Below are 25170 nucleotides of genomic sequence, written 5' to 3'. Positions count from 1 at the left end.
AACTCCAGATTATTATACACACAATTTGTAACCTGACATATACTGTGACACGGGGAGTCCCTCCAGCGGCAGGAACCAACACCTACTCAGTTATTTAATTCCTGGTTGTCATCTCATCTTGTCTTTAACTTTTTATCAAATATCTAATTTCTTTTTAAAACATGTTACCTTAACCCTTTTGACACAATTAGTTTAAAATTAATTTTGGGAAAAGAAATAGCTAATACGATATGAAACAATCAGGACTGAGAGCAGATTTCCTTTAGAAATAGATATTAAACGTACCAAAAGCCAAGGTTGGGGAGAAAAGCAATTCACAGCTGCAGATTTGGTTAGAACATTATGTTGAGGCCACTTTGGCTTCTGATTTTGGGTTACAAACTAAATAATGGTGTTTTCTAAAATAGCCTCCAATCTCTTGCATGTGCTTTCAGCATACAATAAGACAGACTAATGAAAAATAGAAGTGTGGTTTTCTGGAGAGATAGGAATGATTCCTCCCAGCTGAGCAGGTAAAACACACTGCTACATGAAGAATGTGTTCTTTGCTGATTCGCAGGTTTTATTTTTATTTTTAATGTAAAGTGTCAGCAAATAGAAGCAAGAGAAAATTCACTTGAAAATGTCACAAAATAAAAGAAGCATAGCAAATTGTGTTGTTGGTAAGAATCCATTTTAGCCAGCAAACAAACAAGCATTGGTGGAGAAGCTTGCTGATGGCTCCTTTTGTTTCTCTTTGATTTAAAGCCTCATGCCTGTAATCTAATTAACATCGAGCTGAGTTACAAGTACAGTGGCCTGTTTGGTTCAATAATAATACATTTATATGAAAGGTTAATGAAATGAATTTTCCCTCCATCCAATTCATTAAAAATTGTTCTACAATCAACGGTTGCTAATGGAAAAGAGATTAAATATTCATGTTCATAAATTTTCTGTGTCATTTCTGATTTTCCTTCATCTCTGCCTCCATAGGTTGAATTTTGCAAGTACAAGAATTTCCAGACAAAAAACTTGATTTAGAGGTTAATTGCGTACCATTAATTCTTTTATCAAAGAGGTAATGTGGAATATAGTGGAAAGAGTTTGGCAGCAGGTTTGTCTCACTTTGTAGCTGTATGATTTTGGGCAAGTTTCATAACCGCCTCTTTTTTGACAGCTATACTGAAAAACTAACCACCTCTTATGAGAACTGTAATAACTTATTGCAGGATATTGTGAGGGTTACTGATAAACTATGGAAAGCACCTAGCCCAGCATTGGGCATAGATAGCGGATTAACACATGACAGCTAGAAAAGGTTTGGGAAAATAAAACCCCTGCATATTATGGTCATTTATAGCAGCAGGACTGATATGTTAAGACTGGGCTCTTGTTAATTCCAAAATAGGTGTCAGGGCCTCAGAAGTCTTGGTGATTCTAATAATCAGTGTGTCAGGATAAAGCCTCTGAGAGGAGGGACTGTTTCATGTTTTCACAGATATATTTTTGGTCATCTATTTTCTGCCATGTCTTTCTTCTTTTCCACCTAGGCCAAAAGACCTTATTTGACCTGCAGATGATGTTTTTCCCAAATCATGAGTTGGCTAGATAATTGAAGCCTACCCAATCATTACTGCCAAAATTGTAAACATTTTTTAAAGCAATTTTTATTTAAAAGTCTCTCTCAAATGTATTACCTACTTTCTAGGTTTTTGAAATAGAAGATGCCAAACATAAGTTTTAACTATTTCCTTACTGACTCGAGGCGATCATTATGATCGTTAATTTTTGTTTGGAGCCTAATTTTTGTCATCCCTGCACCAACTTTACCAAAAGTGATTTCTCATCTGCAAGCTGGTGAGGCAGAGGAGCCACCTGGTTAGATAGTAAATGCGGAATTGAGAGGAATGCCTAGTGAGAAATTCACTCAGTTCAATTTTGTAAAAAGTATGTACTCTGTTTTATATTTCATATATGACATCAGTTAGCAACTATTGTTACAACCCGTTAAGGTCACCAGTGTCACCCTCTTTGTAAGTGGGAAGGAAGCATGCAGTTTGTTGACATTTGGTGCCTGTCCAAAGGCGCACAGCTAAAATGGACAGGATTCCAATGTCAGCCTCATGAGTCCTTTCTCTTCTACCGCATCTGCCTTGGGAGTAAGTCGCGTAGCTTCAGTTCAGAGCTTTTATAATAGTTGTTTCACTTGTTCAGTATGTCCTCTTTTACCTTCCAATTTAGATTTGTGTTTTGAGGTTTGTTTTTAGAGTTAGACCAAACTCGAGAACTGCACTGTCCAATCCAGTGACTACTAGCCATTTGCTATTTAAATTTAAAGTATTTAAAATGAAATAAAATATAAAATTTAATTTCTTATTCACACTGTCCACATTTCAAGTGCTCAGTGGCCACATGTGGCCAGCTAGAGGCTAAGTACAGAGAACAATTCTATCATTGCAGAAAATTCAATTGATTTCTCCATTGTTCTAAATGAAACATATGTAACAAAATACATAACAAAAATAATTTGCATATTTGTATCCATGTAGGTGACTATTTGATGAAAGAGAGTAAAAACATATTGAAGGCATGGGTACTGTGCCTTCACTTTTACATGTCACATTTTTATGTGACATAATGTGTAATTTGTAATATATAATAAAGTTTATAGAGGTAATATACATGCATTTACATTTTGCTCATATGATGGGTATCTGTTTTAAGTACTACAAGCAGTCTTTTATTTTCCCATACACTGCATTCCTGAAAAAGTATATGAAAGTCAAATATGTAAAATATTAAAAGAGTGACATATTCAGTGACTGGGGAGTGTTAGTTCCTAGAAAATGGAAAAATAAAATCTCAAATCATGCTTTTTATTTTCAAAATCATTTTTTATAAAGAGGGTGCCTATATATATATGTATATATATATATGTGTGTATATATATGTGTATATGTATATATATACATTTTAAGAAAGGAAAAAACTATTAAAATTGTATTATTCAATATATACCAATAATGAAAATGAATACAAGTCACGTTTGACTTCTGCAATTACAAGAGGTGCTCAAAGTGGTTCCCATCAGCTTCCAGACACTTCTGCTTGAACAATGTTGACCAAAGTGTCCACTTGTAAACATTTTTTTGGCACCCCCAGTATGTTCTCTAATTTTATTCAATGAACTACTGCTGGAGCAACGTTGACCAAAGTGTCCACTTGTAAACATTTTTTTGGCACCCCCGGTATGTTCTCTAATTTTATTCTTTTCCATCACGACTGAGCATAGTTGTCCTGTGTACATCCATAGATGTTAAAGGTTTTCCACTTTTGGTGCCCTGTAATCATTTTCATTTTTGAACCAGTTGTATTAAATGATAAATTAATGTTGCTGCTTTTTAAGAACTAGTATCAGCATTTCTAGTTTCCCCATTTCTACTCATTTTAAAATAAAATAATAAGGGAAAATACAGTAAAATAGATATGTAATTTATAAATATTGAAAAAGATGAAGCCGATGTGGTAGCAGGGGATAGGATTGGCTCGCAGACATACTGCCGTGTTATTGGTAGTGATACTTACTCAGAAGATGTAAAAGAAGTTCAAATTCAAGCAGTGAAAGACAGGTTAGGAAAATGAAAGTATAATGTTTGAAAGTACAGATTAAATCGAAGGCAGAATATTTGGGAATGCTTTAACTAATAGATTATGTATTGTACATGTAAGTAAACACTCTTATTTTTGTATATCATTACATATGACACATTTTTTAATATTTTATATGTTATAAATATACCTATGAGCATAGGAGTTTACTTCATTACTCATTTGAGCCACGGGAGCATAGAATGTTACATTTTGGGTTTAGTGGTGTTTTAGAGTTGTGAACCAGGAATGGCGTGTTGAAAGGAAAGACTTAAAGGTCTTTCATTGCTTCCAGGGGTACTTGAAGAGTGAGTAGCCTAGTGTTTCACATGTTTGGTCTTTGAGTGTTTTTACTTTAATCCTGTCTTAGGCCATTTGGACTGCTATAATAGAATACCATAGACTGGGTGGCTTAAACAACAAGCAGTTATTTCTCACAGTTCTGGAGACTGTGAAGTCCAAGATCAAGGTGACAGCATATTTGGTGTCTGGTGAAAGCCCGCTTCCTGGTTAATAGACAGCTGTCTTCCTGCTGTGTCCTCACATGGTAGAAGGAGAGAGGGCACTCTCGGGGGCCTCTCTTATAAGGGCACTAATCCCATTCATGAGGCTCCAGCCTCATGACCTGATCACCTCCCCAAAACCCCACCACAAATGTCCTCATATTGAAAATTAGGTTTCAGCATATTAATTTTGGAGGGACACAAACATTTAGTCTATGGCAAACTCTCTGAGGTGAGAAGAATGGCCCTCCAATAAAGAGCAGACACTAATAGTTTCAACAACAGGGCACGAATACTTTGGTCATTAGTTACATTTTTATTACTGTTGAAATGTTAGAAAACCTTGCTACTTGTAACAAATTACTGCAGATAGCAGTCAAGACATTTATAACTTTTTCTATTCCCCTTAGTCTCTGAGCGCCTTGCGGGTGAGTCCTGACTTTGTTTCTTTCCGTTTGTTGTAGACCTCACAGTGTCTGGTGCTATAGATTTTACTGGAATGTTAATTGAAGAAAGGGAGGAAGGAAGGAAAACTTACTCTTATAACCCAGTTATACTTGTGAGATTATTTAGTAGCATGTGTGGAATAATCTTTGAGGGTTCCTTGTGATCAACAACAACAACAAAATGAATGACTCTGCAACACTTGAAAATCTAGGCATCTTACCTTTAGTCCAGTGTATTAACTAGCTTCCTCGAAATTTCTCTTCTTGGCTAAAGCTTCAGGCTAAAACCATTGTTCTCAGGTATAGGCGCTCTCAGTAGTCAATTCATGTTGCCCTTCCTTCCCCCTTTGCAACTAACCAGTGACCAGAATGTGGTGTATGTGGTGGGGGGAGGGATGCGAAGGCAGGGGAATATAATTTCTGAGGTTGGCTGGGCACCACGTGTTCAGTATTGCTTCACAGGCCTCGCCTTCTGTTGGTATACTGCCTCTGCTTAATCCGAAGTGATCAAAATATGTGCCTTTCCCAGGTGAAGCAGCTTCCTGTGAAGCCTGTGACACTAAGTAAGAGAAAAATGAGTAGCAGGCACCAGGAAGGGTGAAGCAGAGAGGCTACAGCAGATCACATCAATTTTCTGGAAGCTGTGGTAAACAGTTGTGAATCTGAGCGCATCCTGACCTTTGCTTTGGAAGAGGCTGGCAGGGGATTATGTGGGTGACTGCTGCATCACCTAAGACCTGATACTACCAGTTTCTTTTAGTCAGCTGGTTCAGATTTTGGCTGGGAGCCTTATAGCAGTAAGTTTCCCAGTTGCCAATAGTCTTTTTTTTTTTTTTTTCAGTTTCAGGAGTGCAAAACAATGCACTAGTTAGACATTTCACCCGTCACTAAGTGATGACCCCCCTCCCCCAATCTGTTGCTCCTCTGACATCATATATAGCTGTTACAATTCCATTGACTCTATTCCCTATGCTGTACTCCATAACCCATGACTATATATATTAAATTATAGTCAACATACAATATTATTCAACTTCAGATTCAGGTGTACAGTGCAGTGGTCAAACACCTACACCGTCCATAAAGTGGTCTCCTAATAAGACATGTTCCTATCTGACATCCTATAAAACCTTTACAAAATTGATTATATTTTCCAAACTGTCTTTCATATCCCCATGGCAATATTGTAATTACCAATTGATGCTGTCTAATCCCTTCCTCCTCTTCCTCAACCCCAACCCCTCCCTTCTAGCAACCGTGTTTTTCCTCTGTATCTCTGAGACTATTTCTGTTTACTTTGCTCATTTATTCAGATCTTTAGATTCCACATATAAGTGAGATCAGATGGTATTTGTCTTTCTCTGACTGACTTATTTCACTTAGCATAATGTTCTCTAGGTTCATCCATATCGTTGCAAATGGTAAGATTTCATTCTTCTTTATGGCCAAGTAATACTCCATTGTATAAATGTTCCACAGTTCCTTAATGCAGTCTTTTATCAATGGGTATTTCGGTTGTTTCCAAGTTTTTGCTATTGTAAATAGCACTGCAGTAAACATTGGGGTATTATAAAAGCATATATTTTTTTGAATTAGCGTTTTGGATTTCTCTGGATAGATACCTAAGAGTGGAATTGCTGGGTTATAAGGTAGTTCCATTTCCAGTTTCTTGAGATACCTCCATACTGATTTCCGTAGTGGCTGCACCAATCTACCATCCCACCAACAGTGCACCAGGGTTCCCTTTTCTCCACATCCTCTCCAGCACCTGTTGTTTGTTGATTTATTGATGATAGACATTCTGACTGGAGTGAGGTGGTATCTCATTGTGGTTTTTATTTGCATTTCTCTAATGATTAGTGATATTAAGCATTTTTTCATATGTCTGCCACAGTCTTTCATGGAGCAAGGAGAGGAGTGAATGAAGTAGTGATGGGAATTGAATAATATTATACTAGACTCTTGAATAAAATATTTGTTGGACTCCTCTTATATACTATCTGTAATCACATTTTCTTGTTATAATTCTTTTTTCTTGATCAAATAGCTAATTTTATTGAGTGCATACTTTGTTAGGTACTGTGCTGAAATCTTTTTATTCTGTCACAATCTAGGTTTTATCATCATCCATTTGAATCCATTATGGCATATCTCTCACAGAAGTATAGATGACTAATTTTTATTCCACAGCTATTTGTACATGCAATGAATACTGCATGGAGGAAAGTTGGGATAGCCCACTCGGTGAGTTAGGAACAGGTTTGTCAGAGTGTGAGTTATTACGCTATCTCAACAAGGATATAACTCTTAAGCTTTTAACTGAGAAAAATCATACAAAGTTGGGGTGCGGATTGTGGAAGGGAATGAGAGAGGTCTAAGGGAGATTTTTGAGTCTTCTCTCCTATACTTCTTTCCAAAATCTTCTGAAGAAAGCAAGCCAAGATTGTGGATGGCATGGTCATTGTCTTGTCTCATCTAATTTCTGAGTGTCCTCAGAAAACAAAACATGCACACTATTCTTTAATTACTGTGTGAACTTGGTACCATAACTGGCATTTAACACTACTTTGCCTGCCTACCAAGGATTAGATAAATCATATTTTTCAGTGATTGCATTTGGAGACAGGGAAATTAGTTGTTCTCTCAATGAAGTAATGAATGATAAGTTTTGCTTTAAATATGCAAGAAATTGTCAAACTTCATTGAGACTAATTTAAGATTTTTGTTTTTTAGTTTTATTGAGATATAGCATTACATAGGGAAAAGGTATGCAGTATACTTTTGACTTACATATATTGTAAAATTATTACCACAATAAATATTTGTGTTTCTTAAAATATATATTCCTGAAATCAATAACTAAAGACATCTTTTTTCTCTCTCCATAAATGATAATTACAGTTTACAGGTATTTGGAATGAATATTTATGTATATGTATGTATGTGTATGTGTGTGTGTGTGTGTGTGTGTGTGTGTGTACTTTTAGTTTAAGTTTAATATAGCATTTCTAGAATTGTGTAAACTATCGTTATTTTTAATTGGAATGTGGTATATGTTGCCCGTTAGATTATAGACATCACATAAAATGTGAGATGAAAAGAATAGTGAAAAATGTCATTAAAACACATTAAAGATTAAAGCAGTGGCTGAGCCATCAATAGATGATTGGATAAAGAAGTTGTGGTACATATATATCATGAAGTATTACTGAATGAAATCTGACCATTTGCAGCAATGTGGATGGACCTAGAGAGTGGTATGTTAAGTGAAATAAGTCAGACTGAGAAAGACAAATACCATGTGATCTCACTTATATGTGGAATCTAAAGAACAGAGTAAACGAACAAACAAAACAGAAATAGATTCATAGATACAGAGAACAAACTGATTGCTAGATGGGAGGGAGGGATGGGTGAACATTGGGGGGATGGGTGAGAAAGGTGAAGGGATTAAGAAGTACAAATTAGTAATTATAGGAGAGTCACGGGGATGTGAAATACAGTATAGGGAGTAGAGTCAATAATATGGTAAAAACTATGCATAGTGTCAGACGGGTACTAGACTTATTGGGGGGATCACTTTATAAATTATATAAATGCCTAACCACTATGTGGTACACCTGAAACTAATACTAATATAAAATAACATTGAATGTCAACTATAATTTAAAAATTATGGAATGTGGCACTATAATTTAAAAGTCATGGAATGTAAAGTACAGCATCGGGAATATAGTTCATATATTGTAACAGCTATGTACGTGTCAGAGGGGTCGCAGACTTGGTGGGGTCATCATTCTGTGAGGGGTGTAAATGTCTGATCACTATGTTGCTTTGTACACCTGAAACTAATAATAATAAAAAAATGAAACAGTGGCTGAGACCATTGAAAGGAAGCGATCTTAGGAATTAGTAATGAAAATGCATGTAGAGGTTATTTTCTGATCGGGTGTGAGTTTTAACAGCTGCTGACAGTTTAACCAAGTACAAGTCTGCATAGCCCACAATAATCTGGTTATTTATTCTGTTTATGGATTGTTTTCTTTAATACAAACACTGAGTAGTATTGCCTATCTTACATTACCTCACAAGTTAGTTGTAAAAATGAAATCAAATCAGTGAATGTTTTGTAAACATTAAAGGTGCTCTGTCTCGCTGTGTGTGTATGTGCACGTAATGCACAATTGTAAAGTCATGTATTAAATTTAATGAGTAACAGTTCTAGGAGGCGTTTGAAACTTCGTTTAGATCCTGTGAATATAATTTTTGGCAATTCAAAATATATTGGACTGAAAAAAGTAAATTTTTGTTATAAGCATGTAGTATTGTAAGAATGTTGAATGTTGAAGTTAAATAGGAGGCCAAGTATTTTAGAAGCAGATGTTGTCACAAAAGCAATGAAAACATTAATAATTGTTTTGTGTTATTTAATCAGGGACAAGGTCCTTTGCTGGCTATATACTAGTAACCATTTGTTCATTTAGTTGGTTTTACTCTGTGTGTTTAAAACCAAACTGCACTTCCTTACGACTATTCTCAAATGTAAATATTTTATTAATTTTCTGATCCCTTTTTGCAATTTGCTGGAAGGAGGTATGTTCTCCTATAATCACAGCTGATGATCCTACTTTTTACATTAATCCAATTATAGAATACAATGATAATCTTATTTTGTTCATAAGCAAAACACACATATTTTAGAGAACAGCTTTTAAATATTGTCTGAAACACTGCATTTAAATATAGCTGTGTTATGTTAGTCATTATTAAAATTATTTTAATAATCACATATTGATTTTTCCTGTTCTATATGTAAAAGGGGGAAAAATATAAACTAAGTGGAATTTGAGGATCTATCATTTACCTTGCACTGTACCACATACTTTGGTGAGATATAAAGAAATCTCCAAACCCCTGTCCTTGAGAAGCTATTAAAGATGGGATAAGAAATATTTTTAAAATCATCAAAAAATAGTAAAACCAATATGTGACTAAATGCCAAATAATGTGATAAAATGTATAAGTGTTCTAGAAGTGAAAAGAATGAAAGCTTAAAATATAATTTGCCTGAAAGAAGCATGTGTATATTTTATGATGTTGGAAGAAGTCAGATTTGATTGTGAAATATTTACTAGTTTTTGAATCAAGACTATCTCAATCTTTGTTCTGCTGATGTGTTGTTCTAATAAAGAATCATCACCAGCCTTGTTGGAGCACAGCATATGAGCAAAATATGCATTGTGTATTTTTTTATTTGCAGGCATACTTCCGACAGGGTGTTGCCCTCCAGTACCTCGGACGTCATGCCGATGCCCTGGCAGCCTTTGCATCTGGGCTGGCTCAAGACCCCAAGAGTCTCCAGCTTCTGGTGGGGATGGTGGAAGCTGCCATGAAATCTCCCATGAGAGGTAAATGTGATAAAAGTACTTGGGGCGACACTAACTTAAAGTAGAATATGGACGACTAAAGCCTTTGAAGACTTTAGACTCAGGTATTGAGAATGGACAGCTTGTCAGATTTGCAACGATTGTATACTTTAGACAAAAGATGATCAAAAACCACTGTCAGTAGCTGACAATGGACCAGAATAGGATGGTGGTAAGGCCACTGGCCTAAAAGTCTGTGGGTCAAGAGCAGGGGTGTCCAAACTGCGGCCCGCGGGCCAACTGCGGCCCGCAATCCAGTTTTTATTGGCCCGCAGCAAATTCCAAAAATATGTTTAGTTTATTAAACCAGGTGAGGCAATACGTACTTCACCTCGAGTGAGTGGCCCGGCTGTTTGTGTATTTTACCGCATGTGGCCCTTGGTGAAAAACGTTGAAAAAAGTTTGGACACCCCTGATCTAGATTATATTTTTGAAGTTTTCATTAGCTAATTATATGACTTCTTTAGATTTTAGAGTTATCTAAAGAATCCGCATATTTTTTGTAGTTCTAAGATTCTGTATCTCTAAACCACATACTTCTGGTTTGCTTAGTTGGACTAATATGCCATCTAGAAATAATCAAATAAAAGAAGACATTAGACATTGTGATATTTCATAAAAGGAAATATGGATCTAACTGTAGACTGTGTGTAACATTTTCAGAGCAGTATTACAAGATTATGTTGAATTGAAAGAGAGAGAGAAAGAGGCAGACACTAGTTTAATTGTTTTTTCCTACTATTCTCTTTTATATCAAATGGTATTCTGGAAAAACAATGGATTTGAGCTCTTGGGAAGGTTGGGCTGAAAGTATACACCAATTGTCATCTTTGCAGAGTGATAGAGACACTAAGGTAGATTGATGGCAAATACTGGACAGCTAATATTGTTCCATATTCACTAGCTGATGTCAAGCAGAACTCTTCTTTTTGTCTCCAAAAAGGTACGTTTTTGAAGGAACCTAAAAATTCCGATGGCAGTGTCATTAGACATTTTCTAGTTTTGAAAATGTTTGCAGCATTGGGTTGTTTTTAGTATACTGGCTAGTATGGTATTTGGCTCAAAATATATGCTAAGTAAACGTTTAATGAACTCAATGGCACTCATGGTCGCTGGGCAATTCATAGCTCTAACAAATATTTTCCTGGAAGTCGAAGATTTCACGTTTTAGAAAAAGAGTGGTAATGAAACCTCTCTTCGTGCGATTTTATATCCCCATCCAAAGCCGAGTCTTTGCTGCAGGAACCTAATGGCTTCTCCCACTGGGGGACCTGCTGTTAATAAACTCTTGACTTAGAGCAGATGCGCTTTGGAGCTCCAGGGCCTGGGGGTTGGGGGTGGGGTAGGTATGGACAACAACAAAAATTCAATCTGTCTCCCCTTTCCATTTTCCTAGTAGTTTCTCATTCTTTCCCTACACCCCTCCACAAGTAATTTGCGTGGAACATTTTTTTATTTCGTTCATGAAGATATCACTTCTATATTCTGAGGTGTTTCTGCTGCTGCCTTAGAATTTTGCAGTGAACATGTTGAGATCAGCAGAATCATACCGTTATGCCTTTGAAGCAATTTGTTTAGATAAATGTAAGGAAATCTTTCCTGCACTGCGAATAGTAGCTCAGTGCTGCTGTCACCCTTAGGGTTTTCTGTGCAGTGTGCTTTTCCAGCTTGTACCCAGTGACCTATGGCTGACCCTGGAGAATGCTGCACCTTACAGGTGCCCGGAGCGATTCAATATCTTCTTCTCTTGCCCTACAGCAATTTAATCTATCTCGTTTATTTTTAGCTCTGCCTGTACCACTGTAGGTTTTTCTTACCAACTTTTATAGATAGACTGTTGCTCTGCACGGTGGTATTCTGGGCGTCATCTCATGTCTTAATGACCTCTCTGTCGTAGAGTTGTAATTCACCAAATCTATCTTTATTTGCTGTCCCCCCCCCTTTTTTTAACCCACTTTTATTTTAGCTTCTTGCAGCTTTCTAAGTTTCTGCCATTGTGGCATAGCTGTGTAGTCTGAGTCACTTTGTATATAGGTCTGATATGTTGTGTCAGTTTTTTTTTTCTTTTGTAATTCTTAAATGCAACAGAGAAAGCTCCCTAGTCCAGTTGCTTCTGTAAGCAAACAAAGTTCCCATGATATGCAAAGCAGTCCTGTGGTTTGGCCTTTTTTTGAAATTTCAAGTTTTCATTTTTTTTAAAGGTATAGCCAATCTATAGTTCCCAAATAAATATGTTATATTTATCCACACTGAAACTTACTTGATTTTTTTTATAGTGTTGCTGCCTATGTGGCTAACTGAATTAAGTCTGTTTTCCTTTATTTTTATGGTTTTACTTGTGCTCACTTACCAGATATCGGTAAACTGCTTCTCCTGTGGTTATATTTACATCATTATATATATATATATATATATATATATATATACACACACACACATATATAATGTACTTATATAATGTATATATAATGTATATATATATAATGTATATATAATGTATTTCCCTTAAATCATTAATGAAAATATAAAAATAAGTGTAAATATAAAATGATACACTCTTTTTCATGACTTTTCAAGTTATCCTTTTACTGTTTTCCATTTCTCAGTTTTAAATAGTCTTTCAGCAACTTCAGTTCATTGTATCTTGTAAATGTTTATGCAGATTTGGATGGTGTAGCATAGACTACTGCCAACCACAAATTTAATAATATAATTACAAAGTGAGATTGAGTTTACCTTTATTTGTTCCTCTAAAGATGCCAGGGCTGCTTCTTATGAGTTCTCTTGTGTATATTTTCTCCTTTCCTGTTAATTCGGTAATCTAAAGACTATTACATTTATGGGCCATCTCCTGTCATGGTGTTTCTACCAGCTCCAGAGGATCCAGGGAAGCTGATTTTATGAAGTGCTCGTGGAAAATGGCTGTTGAATATATAAGCTTTTCTCTCAGGGTCAAATTTTATTTGCCTAATTGTCGACCCTCGATGAACTCTTTTAGGTGGCAGTTACTTTTCATAGGGGACCTCTTCCTGAAATATTGTGTTAAAAAATATAGACTTTTCCCCAAAAGATTGGAATCTAATTGCAGCACTGCCACTTGCTCTTCCATTGACTGAGCAAGGTTGCTTCCTTTCTCTACACCTCAGTCCTTATCTGTAAAAGGGAAACGATAATGTCTAGCGCCTAATGTTGTGTTGAGAATCCAATACTAGCATATAAAGGCAGGCACTTGGTAGGATGCCTTCCGCTCTGTAGTGGGGTGCTTCTTTTCTCATCGAGGAGGAATAGAAGTCGCAGCAATAACCATCCTGCTCTTGTACAGTGTTGGGGGTGTGGAATCAAAACTGTAGGACACACATGTAGGACACACTCTGGCTGAGCGCTCCTTGGAGAAGTTTCTCCTAGGCTTCAGTTCCAGGAAAAGCTGAGTTTCTCCTGAGTGTTAGTATATTTTTATCTGAAAGGTCTGCGAATTTTTAAAGCGATCCTTTATCCTTTTGCTTTGTCTTGTATGAAGCAGAGAGCCCAGTGTCTGGCCACCTTTAGGCCTGTCTGTATGCTGAGTTTTATTTCCTACCCTTACTTTCCACTCACTTTAACTTCTGTATTTTCCACCTTATTTCTATAGAAGGCTTGTGAATCCTTTTTGAATGAAGTTGAATATAAATAAATACACAAAGAAGCTCAGAAAAATGTGATGTGTCTTAGACAAAGTGCTAAACATGCCAGTTGTTTTTGCTTTCATCTTTTTGAGGAGGGTTAAGTTTTGCTTTTAGTTCGAACCAATGTGTGTTTTTAATTGTGGTAAAATATACGTAACATAAAATTGACCATTTAACAATTTTCAGTTTTAAATTCAATGGCATTAAGTACATTTACAGTATCACGCAGCCATCACCACCATCCATTTCCGGAACTTTCTCATCTTCCCAAAGGCACTCTGTACCCATTAGACAATAATTCCCACTTCACTCTCCCCACTGCTCCTGGCAAATCCCATGCTATTTTATATCTATGAATTTGACTACTCTAGGTAGCTTATATAAGTGGAATTATACAATATTTGTCTTTTTGTGACAAGCTGAATGGTTTTTAATTTCGTTTCCTCTTTAAGGAATTAGCTTAAGAAAGGTAAAAATTAAAATTAAGTGAACATTGTGAAACTTACCTCTAAATTTTGTTATTTTGGGGAGTACTTTATCCTCATAATACTTTGCTTACTTATTATTTTGTTAATAGGTACTATTCTTTCTTTGGATCCCTGTTTGGAGAGTCATTCCAGAATTGTTTTTCCCAGTCTTCTGGCTTCGCAGTTCACTACTATATTTTATTTTATTTATTTATTTATTTATTTATTTAAAAGATTTTATTTGAGAAGGGGAACAGGACTTTATTGGAGAACAGCGTGTACTTCCAGGACTTTTCCAAGTCAAGTTGTTGTCCTCTCAATCTTAGTTGTGGAGGGCGCAGCTCAGCTCCAGATCCAGTTGCCGTTGCTAGTTGCAGGGGGCAGAGCCCACCATCCCTAGCGCGAGTCAAACCCGAAAGCTTGTGGTTGAGAACCCGCATTCCAACCAACTGAGCCACCCGGGAGCTCAGTGGCAGCTCAGCTGAAGGTGCTGTGTTCAATCTTAGTTGGAGGGGGCACAGCCCACCATCCTTGTGGGTGTTGGGGAGTCAAACTGGCAACCTTGTGGTTGAGAGCCGGCGCTCCAACCAAATGAGCCATCTGGCCACCCGGGAGCTGAGCAGCAGCTCATTGACTTCATTCTAGTTGAGGAGGGTGCAGCTCGCTGGCCCATGTGGGAATCGAGCCAGCAGCCCTGTTGCCCAGAGCTCACGCTCTAACCAACTGAGCCACCGGTCTGCCCCAGTATTATATTTTAGTGACATATCGAAGGATAATTGCTAGTGGTATCACCAAGTTTTTAGGAAAGTTGAAGCCTTTTTAGTCATGTATGCTAGGAAATTGTTATTAGAATACCTTGGAAGTCTCCAGAATGTCTTCATAGTGCCTTAGATAGATTGAAGTCTGTAAAAATGTTAGTTACCTTGCAGATGATCCATAGGAGATAGTCAGTAGAGTATCATTCCTCTGGAATAAGGCATTGTGCCTATTAAATACATTTTCCTCAAATTCTGTAAGTTTGTTTTTTTAATTCTGTATATGTCTGAAATTTATCCCTTGATTTCCATCTGGTCTGTCATTGCAAATACAGGACTCTTCCTCTAACTGGTTATTTATTATTATTGTTTTTTTTAAGCTTTTATCTCGTCTAAATCAGTCTGTTGCTATCCTTCCCGAACGAACTGTCTAAAATATAAGTCTGACCTGTTATTCTCTTATTCATAATTCTGCATTTTCCCCATTGCCTGCATGATAGAGGCCAACCTCTATAGTAGAAGAAATCTTACCTCATATCTTTTCATTCTCATCTCCAAAATGCAGTCCATCTGCAGTTTTTGGAAAACACTGGTTCCCATATCTCCATTTTCTATTCTGGTGTCACTTTCTTTGGAAAGCATTCCCAGACCTTCCTGGGTGGATTTAGTACCTTTCTCCTTTGCGGCCCGTAGTGTATCCTACCAATACTAGGAACTCTAGATTGAAAGTTCTATCATTATTTTGTATTACTGAAAAAAAAAAGAAAATGCTGATGATTAAATGAAGACACAGTTCTTTCTTGACGCTTAACTTTTTATTTTATATACACTGAAAGAGCTCTTCTAGGTCCATTAGGACGTAGAAGTGACAGATCATTGTAAGGCAGCCCTGAGTTCACAGATATGAAATCTCCAATTCAAAGATGTTAATATGTGAATAAATGTACATCTCAGAACTGATGAAATATAGTACAATAAATCCTCACTTAACATTGTTGCTAGGTTCTGCGACTTTAAGCTAAATGACATATAATGAAACCAATGTTACCATAGGCTACTTAATATAAAAAAAAATTAAGTTCCTGTGGCACTCATCAGTGCTGTAATGAAATGATGTTGAATGAAACAGTGTTATTTGAGGACCTACTGTGTACCTCTTAGCAGAGTGTTATTATTTGTTTATTATTAGCCTCAACTACATTCCTACAAGCTCTTCAACTGTCAGGAAAATGTGATTTTATTCATCTTAAATTCTTAAAGCCTTTACATTTTGAAAGCACATAACTGATGTTTAATGAATGTTGTAAAGGGCCTTTACATTCTTAAGGAGTTGGTTTGACATTGGCTACTTCATATGTTATGCATAGTTTCTAGAAAGAAAAACATCTTAATAGCTACAGGCTGCCAAAACTCTGCTCCACCTAGCCTTATTAAATCATAAAATTAGTCCCTTTGCTAACAGCCTACTACGTTTACTCTAGAATAGGAATTAGAATCATAAAAAAGTGTAGTTAGAAAGAATCTTGGTGATCACCTGATGTAGCCTATAAATTTTTATACATTAAAAGAATTTCCATACCACTTTTATTCATCAAATGCATATACCGGTGATAACCAGAGCTTCTGATTAGTGAGTGTGGACAAATGAGACATAATTAACAGTGGACAAAGGAGACATAATTACAGCCAAAAGCAGAGAAATTTGACGTTGAAAAACTTTTTAAATTACATAAAGTGAAATGGACTTTTGTGTGTATATATGTGTGTACACATGCATAGATGCATGCATAGGTCCATGTATGTATGTATACATATGTATATATTTATACACATACGTATAGACATGTATATAACCATCACCACAATCACAATCAATGCATTTGACAAAATGAAGAGACTTAGGCTCTGAGGCTTCGAAATCCAGGTCTTTCATCCTTAGCTCAGTATTTTCTCCATTTTTCCACATTAGTTTTCTTCCCTATAAATATTCTCTATTCCATTCCAGCTGACCTGTTCATCATTTCCTGTCATTCCATGTACCTGTCTTCTCCTGGACCTTTGGTTAGGAAAAAGCTTCTGCTTAGAATACCTACTACTGCCAGAAAAAATAACTCGTCTAAGTCCTACCCTTCCTTCAAGATATCAATTTCTGCTTCCATGAAGCTTTCTGATTACTCTTAATAATCACTCCCTTTTCCAAACTCTTATAATATGTGCTGTATATAAGCTTGCATTATAATTTATCTTTTAAATTTTTATTTCTTAATTATTTTTTAAATTTTAATTCTTTCAATTACAGTTGACATTCAATATTATATTAGTTTCAGGTGTACAATGTTGTGGTTAGACATTTATATAACTTACAAAGTGATACCCCCAATAAGTCTAGTGCCCCTCTGGCACCATACATATTTATTGCAGTTTTATTGACTATATTCCTTGTGTTGTACTTTATGTCCCCGTGACTAGTTTGTAACTGCCAGTGCGGTACTTGTGAATCCTATCTCCTTTTGCACCTACCCTCCCCCAATCCCTGTCCCATCTGGCAACCATCAATTTGTTCTCTCTCTGAGTCCATTTCGGTTTTGTTTGTTTGTTTGTTTTGATTCTTAGATTCCACAAATAAGTGAAATCATATGGCATTTGTCCTTCTCTGTCTCACTTATTTCACTTAACATAATACCCTCTGGGTCCATCCATGTTGTGAATAGTAAGATTTCATTATTTTTTCATGGCAGAGTAATTAATGTTCCATTGCATATATGTACATCTTCTTTAACTAGTCCTCTACTGATGGACATTTAGGTTGCTTCCATAGTTGACTATTATAAATAATGCTGCAATGAACATAGAGATGCATGTGTCTTTTCGAATCTGTATTTTCAATTTCTTCGGATAAATGTCCAGAAGTGGAATTGCTGGATCATAAGGTAGTTCTATTTTTAATTTTTTGAGGGACCGCCACACTGATTTATCTTTTAATGTGTTTATATTGTCTTTCCTATATATACTGAAAATGGAAATTTGATCTTTGACCTCTTGTTCCTTCAATTTCATTTTATTTAATAGAAATTTGTACCATTGATGATTTCTGGGGGTGGGGGAGGGAGGCAGGAACATCCTCGTATTTCCCTGAGTCCCGTGGTAATGTTCTCTTCTTCCCATTATTGTGTAGTTTTAGAGGTTCAGTTAGATGGCTTTTCTTTTGAATATAGCCATGATTGCTATGATTAAAAAAATCACCAGCTGAAGCATAGTATCTTTGCTGACCGTCAGTCATTTTGGGCTGTCCGTGCCTGAACACTCTTCCTGTGTTTTGGGAATTCTTTATCTTACACTTCTGCCTCCTGCCTTCCACTACAAAAGCTAAAAACATTAGATCCTAATTTTCCCATTCTTCTTTGAACCTGGGACCCCACTTTTGATTCAGGAGCTAAAGGTTCAAAGAAGAAAGGATACCACAGAATCTGTTCTGGTGGTGTAGGTGGTACTAGTGACAACCGTTTTCTAAGGGTGGCGTTCAGTAGTGGTGGGGGCAGCACTGCAGGCTGTGGTATCCTCTGTGTAGTTGCAACAGTTATGTCGCCTTCACCCGGGGAGATTTTATGGCAGGATTTTGACTGTGGACCTGGAGGCCTGGTTTCCACCCTTCCAAGTAGCCGCTCAGTGCATTTCTTTTCTACTTAAAACCAGCCAAGATTAGTTTCTTTTGTGAATGGCTAGGAGTTTTGCCTGGTGTGCTATCACAGGCCTTGGACCTGGAGCCCAGCAATGCATTCTTGTCTTAGCTCTGTCCCAGGCTGTCTGACCTTGGGTGAACCACTTTAATACTGATTCTTCATTTCTAAAACAAGGGTATTGTCAAGGTCCTTTTAGCTCTAAAATTCTATTGTTTTTGCTTCTGCTAATTAATTAGTGGGATTCGTAGATAATACAAGGGTATTATCTTGTATTATCATATCTTGTATGAAGTATCTGAGTATTGATGTGCTCATCATTGGCTGCCAAACCCATTGGTGGGTACCACCAAAATTCTGCTCAGTTATTTCAGTATAGTATTGTTCTTTTCTGTTCTGGCAATTGCTGGGTTCTTGTGCCTGTATTTAACCCTACTGGTTAGCTAGTATTTGCTGGTTCTATGTACTGCTTGCATCTTGACAGGTGTAAAAATGTTCTTTGTTTTCTGTTTAGTGATCTGATTGAAGGGAACAAATTCTTTAGGCACCAGTAGGTTTCAAGGTTTACATGGTAATGTTGATTCAGATGAGAGCTCATTAATGGAGAGTTGAGGTTTGAAGTCATAAATTGTAAAAATTACATTTTAATACAGTACTGTTGGCTGAGAGATTCACGATGTAAAGAGACCAACCTTTTTAAAGTTTTTCACATGTGCACAATGTGAAATGGTTTTCCGGGAAAGCTAGCAACAAATGCGTTATAAGTGCCACCTCATTGTATGGTTATCGTCATTAGCTCTGCAATTGTCTCAAAAATAAAAAGAGAGAAGCAGGGAAAGGATCTTAGAGATCATCTGTATTCAAACCTAGCTTCAAATAGAAAGAATCTCCTTGGGGCTTCCTTACCCCTAATCTGTGTCCTTTCAAACACCACATGAAAGTAAAATGAGATCAACATTAATTTAGTCTTCTACCTTACTTAGAAAACTCATTTTTGGTTTCATTTGTCACCACAATAAAAATTGATGATATTTTTTATTTGGTTATATTCATCTCAGAAGCAGCAATGGAAACTGGATTGCCAGTGAGGATGGCAGGTATTTTGTTGGGAGAACCATTCTTATTGCATCTTCTAGGGAAAGAGTTGGACGGGATCTATTAATCAGTCATTCAGATTCAGGTTTAACAAACATTTATTGATCGCTAAGTACGTTAGGGACATCCACCTGTGTGGCAATGGCAGGTTTTTTATTTAGTGTCCATCTTGTGCTAATTGCTATGGAATTTTAATAAAGTGTTAAACAGTCCTACAGCGGTATTCAGATTTAGCTGGGAAAACCTTTTTAAAATTAACACACGTGGAACAATTCTGAAATAGTTTAGGACCAAACTACGATACTAACTATAACAATGCCGCAGAAGTTTAAATGCGAGGGTTCGTGTGGTCTGGAGGGCCTAGGTATACTGCATAAACCAGGTGGACCTTGAAGCATGTCATATTTTGAGAGGGCAGCAGAACAGAAAAGGGAAAAGCTTTCGGGGAAAGGGATGTGTCATGTTCAAAGAAAGACCAAAAGAGGACAAGTGTGGCACATGCATTCGAGAGTGAAGAGAAGGAAGGAAGTGGACTGAGGCTGGTGTTACAAAGTCATGTGGCTACATGGACAGGGAGGGTGGTCCTGGATGAAAGGCTGAAGGGTCTGTATTGGAAATAGGCCATAAAAAGGTGTGGTAAACATTTGTTTCTAGAGCATACAGCACAGAGTGGTTTGTGTATTCTTCTACCTTTTCTTCTTTTCTTTTTCTTCAGACTCCCTCGAGCCCACTTACCAGCAGCTTCAGAAAATGAAACTGGACAAGAGTCCCTTTGTGGTGGTGTCTGTGGTTGGGCAGGAACTGCTGACAGCGGGCCATCACGGGGCGTCTGTGGTTGTCTTAGAAGCCGCTCTGAAGATTGGCACCTGCAGCCTCAAACTGAGAGGTTCCGTTTTCTCTGCCCTGAGCAGTGCCTACTGGTCTCTCGGAAACACAGAGAAGAGCACTGGATACATGCAGCAGGACTTGGACGTAGCCAAGACCTTAGGTAGAGTTACGCTTCGCTCCTTTATTCCAGTACAGGGAGGAGCTCAGGAAAGCCGATTAACCTGGCGTGAATGGGGATGTTTTAGAGGATCGGGGTCTTTAGGGCTTTCCATCGGCCCCAAAGGCCAAGAGATATGGATTAACATATTCATTGCCCTCCTCAGAGAGTTGGGTTCCCAGATGTAATATCCCAAATGAGTGTATTGGTGGGCGAATCTTTCATCTTAATTGTAATTGTTGCCCACGTTAGAATGCACCATCTTGATGTTGGAGGAGACGGGACAGTGCCATGTTCCGAGTGTGGGCTCTGGAGCCAGACGGCTGTGTTCAGAATCCTGGCCTGCCACTTACTAGCAGGGTGACCTTCAGCAAGTTGTCTAAGCTCTCTGTGCTGCCATTTCCTCGTTTGTAAAATAAGTGTGGCTCATACTTGCGATTGTTGTTATGGTGATTATTCAAGGGCTTGCGGGATTGCAGTAAGAGAAGGGATGTGGTGAATCTACCATTGGCATACTTATAAAGGAGCAATATGTGATAGTAGGTTTGGAGTCAAATGACTGAACCAACAAGCTGATGGTTGTTCAGAACCAACAGTCATTAGCGGAGCAATGAAGTGACTCAAACAGCAGCTGGTTTGTACCAAAGTCTTTAACCTCTCATTTCCAGGACACCCATGTCCCTGGTTGCAGTTGTATAACAACAATAACAGTTGTTATCCAGAGATTTAAGGTCTAGGACGACTTTCCACATATAGTCTGGTAGAAGAAGAAAGTACTTTTCTAAGAGAAGGCAAGTGAAATCTTAGCTAGCAAGTCTGTGGCTCTTCAGTTAAGATGGCCGTTATATGTTAAAACAATGCTATAACTTAGAGAAGTCTACTTTTTTCAACCCATGCAGGTGACCAGACAGGAGAATGCCGAGCTCATGGGAATCTAGGCTCTGCATTCTTCTCCAAAGGAAATTACCGGGAGGCTCTCACTAACCACAGGCATCAGCTGGTGCTCGCCATGAAGCTCAAGGACCGAGAGGTAGGAGGTCACCTGCAAACTCAAAACACTTCTTTTTGGAAACAAAACGTCTTAGGTACCTTAAAGTGTTACTTTTAGAAGTTGATAATCATTGCTTCTGTATTTCATCAACAACCAGGTGTTGGGCGTCTGCCAAGTAGAGGCCTTGGGGATACAGAGATAAGACATGGCTCCTGACCTCAGGCTCTGACTGCGTGGTCTGATGCGCTCTTCTGATTCTCTTCAAATGTGCTGTGGAGCAGACATCCATAAAATTAGCAAAAAGCTATATTATCGTGACACATTCATTAAATTAAGGAAGCACACATTATGCTTTATTTGAGATAGAGTATTATTACTGCAAACCCTTCCTGTTGTTTCTTCAGTGGATTTTTAACTCAGGTGGTAGAAGCATACGAAGTCTGATTCAGAGACTTGAATTGTAATGATAAAGAAATATCATCCCAGTCTTCATTATTGAAATGAAATGTAATATTCTCAGAGACCTGATACCTAGGAGATGGGACATGATGAGAAAGTGCCTACAGAGTGGAAAGAGGGTGGGGTTTGGAGTGAGATAGACCCAGATTTGAATCCCTGCTCCAGTGCTTCTTGGATCTGCCATCTTGGGGAAGTTATTACTTAACCCTTTTGCCTCTAACTTCTTACTCAGAAAATGACGATTCTATTTATTCCATGCACAGTTGTCGATAGGATTATTAATAATACGTGTAAAGTACTTAGCATGGTACCTGGAATTCTATAATGGAATTCCATAGATAGTACTTAAAATATAATATTAACAAGGAAGAGACAGTTAAAAGCAGAGGCAACAATAAATTTATGAATCAATTTATGTGTTGGGAAATATGTTTAGGTACGTTTGTACTGCAGAATTTCACTATGGGGCATTATGGAGAGTAATTATATTATTTAAATGACTCGATATCTTCAAGTCTCTAGAACATTAGGAAGGAACTGGGGAGGGAAACAGCTTTGTACCAACAGTGTGCTGGAATCTCCCCATGGGAAGACTGGACTTCTGCAATGTCTCTCTCATCCATGGGTGTCAGAAAAAAGCCTTTGAAAGCTACCAAAATAAGACGACTGAGGGCCATGGACTTTTGGCAATTTTATTCTCAAGAGAATTACCTAAACACTTTTCTCTTTGTCTATTCACTCTTAGCTTACAAACATTTCTTATAAGCAATACAGTCTGATTTCTTGATGTTAAGAGAATGAAAAGAGGAATCAGGCTTCTCGAGGCAGATATACTGATGGCATTAAGAAGTGAGAGTCATGTTTAAGAACTAAAACAGCGTAGTTGTCTAGATAGGGCCATTTAATGAAGAGACAGTTATAAATACATCAAGAACTGCATTTGTACTCTATTTTCTTAAGCTTTGGGATATGTATATTAGCCCAATTACTGGCTAGAGTAGAAAGGCTTTTAATTAGCGCCATAGGATTGTCATAGGTATTAAAAAGGAGACATGAAATTTTTCTGCTTTTCCTCTTAATAGTGTAATTTTCTGTAGCCTGTGTTATCTGGGTTTCATAGACTTTTGTTGTACAGTAGTTATGAAGAAATCATTGAATCATAAGGATGAAAAGGACCTTGAGATAATACGGGTAACCAGTTCCCTGCCCAAAACCTTTCCATCTTAGAGGTGTCACCTACCACAGACACCCCCTCTCCCCTTCCGTTGGCCTCTGCTTAACCACTACTGCAGTAGTTCACAAGCCTGCCGAGTGGGAAATCCCTTTTATGTATAATTAAGAGACCCTGAGATTGATTTTTAAACCTATTTCCTTCTCCCCACTGGAGGTAGGTAGAGAATGTCCAGCTACTATAATTAAGGGTCTCCTCAATGTTTCAGGTTATCAAAACCTTAACAATTTTTACAATCCTCTTTTGGCTATTCCCCTTCTACTCTGGCCTAGTCTGGCTGCTGGTTAGCCATAGCTTGACTACAGCAGAAGGCTTGTTCTGGGATGTTCTGGTTTCTAGCCCTTGCTAGCTGCCCTGTGTTGCCAAAGCGTATTTATCTGATTTCTAGATTGACCTGCAGAATTTCTGTTTTCTCTCACTGTGTGTCTCTTTTGTAGTGTTTGCCTCTGGAATTATAGGGTACCATTAGTTTTCTTGATAAATTTAATGTTATTTATTTTCTTATCATTTCTCTTCATTTTTACGGTTGTATTTGAGTGCTGCTTCTTGCCTGCCTGCAATTAACTGGAAATCTTTATCCCCCCATCCCTGAATCCAGCTACCAATTGTTAAGACTGGAGTTAATATTGGTTCAGAACTTAAAGGAATATATAAAATGTCTAAATGGAACTATAACAATAATATGTATTTTGTTTAGATCCAAAGTTTTAGTTGACCAGTCTTCTGGAATTTAACTCGGTTAACTGTGAGGTCTGCTCACGAAGCACTGTGCTGGGGGTTCAAGGTATGGGTGGGGGGTGGGGGGTCACTCCCCTTCAGGGGCTCATGTTCTCTTCGAGTCAGAACTTTAACACAACAAAAATATTAAAACACTGCTTGAGCAATAAATGGTGAATCACTGCTAAGATTGTGGAATTCTAGAGGAGACAGAGACTGGTATAAACTTGGGAAGCTTTGTGAAACAGGTGGGGCTCAAGTTGGCCCCTGAGTGAGAGATAGAAATTGGCATATGGGGTTCTAAAACCTGGGCAGCATTATTAGTCATGTTTTGCTGAGTGATAAGATAGTTCATGCCTTTAGCAAAGGCCAGATATTTTCCATCATCCTATTCGGTATAGTCACAGACTTTTGGTTTTTCTAAAAGGTAGTATTTATTAGTTTTATTCAGTTACATAAAAAATACATGAAAATAACCAACTGTAAGCTTACCATCCTATTAATATTTTGGGTATAATCTTTTGGTCATATATGCAGTTATAATTGTTTTTATCTATTGAAACAAAAATTGAAATCTTATTGTAATACTGTTTTATAATTTGTTTTTCATTAATATTTTCCCACTAATTTTTAAATATTCTACTGAAAGTCTTATGGCTTTCTTATGATTTATTTAATATGTCCCCATACTGATATTTTTTTGTTTGGTTTTGTTTTTAGTTTCAGGTGTACAAAGCAACTAATAGATGTTTAAACCCTTCATAAAGTAATAACCCGCCCCCCAAGCTACTACCCCTCTGACATCTTATATGGCTGTTACAATGCCATTGACTATCTTCCCTATGTTGTACTCCACATTCTGGGACTACATATACCTACATACTTACTTATAATTGACATTCAATATTATTCTACTTCAGCTTCAGGTGTACAGCGCAGTGGGCAGGCATCTACACAGTCTATGAAGTGATCCCCCTGATAAGTCCAGTGCCCATCTGCCACCTTACATGGTCTTTGCAACACTGTTGATTATATTCCCCATACTGTATTAACTACCAGTTTGTATTTCTTAATGCTTTCACCCAAAGAGGCCAACACTAAGACACATCATAATTAAAATGCCAAA

The 25170-nt window shown here is 37.4% G+C and overlaps 1 protein-coding gene across 3 annotated transcripts in view; it reads left to right on the top strand.

Moving 5' to 3' along the window:
- Positions 1-25170, top strand: part of TTC28 (tetratricopeptide repeat domain 28) — a 617832-nt gene that overhangs the window by 302407 nt on the left and 290255 nt on the right. For all 3 annotated transcript variants that reach the window (XM_081037616.1, XM_081037615.1, XM_081037617.1), the window contains 3 exons: positions 9840-9987; positions 20377-20649; positions 21546-21676. In XM_081037616.1, the coding sequence (XP_080893742.1) occupies positions 9840-9987; positions 20377-20649; positions 21546-21676 (552 nt within the window). The remainder of the gene's footprint in view (positions 1-9839; positions 9988-20376; positions 20650-21545; positions 21677-25170) is intronic.

This window comes from Rhinolophus hipposideros, assembly GCF_964194185.1.
Source record: "Rhinolophus hipposideros genome assembly, chromosome: 24".
Taxonomy (NCBI): Eukaryota; Metazoa; Chordata; class Mammalia; order Chiroptera; family Rhinolophidae; genus Rhinolophus; species Rhinolophus hipposideros.
This window is presented reverse-complemented; position numbering and strand designations above follow the sequence as displayed.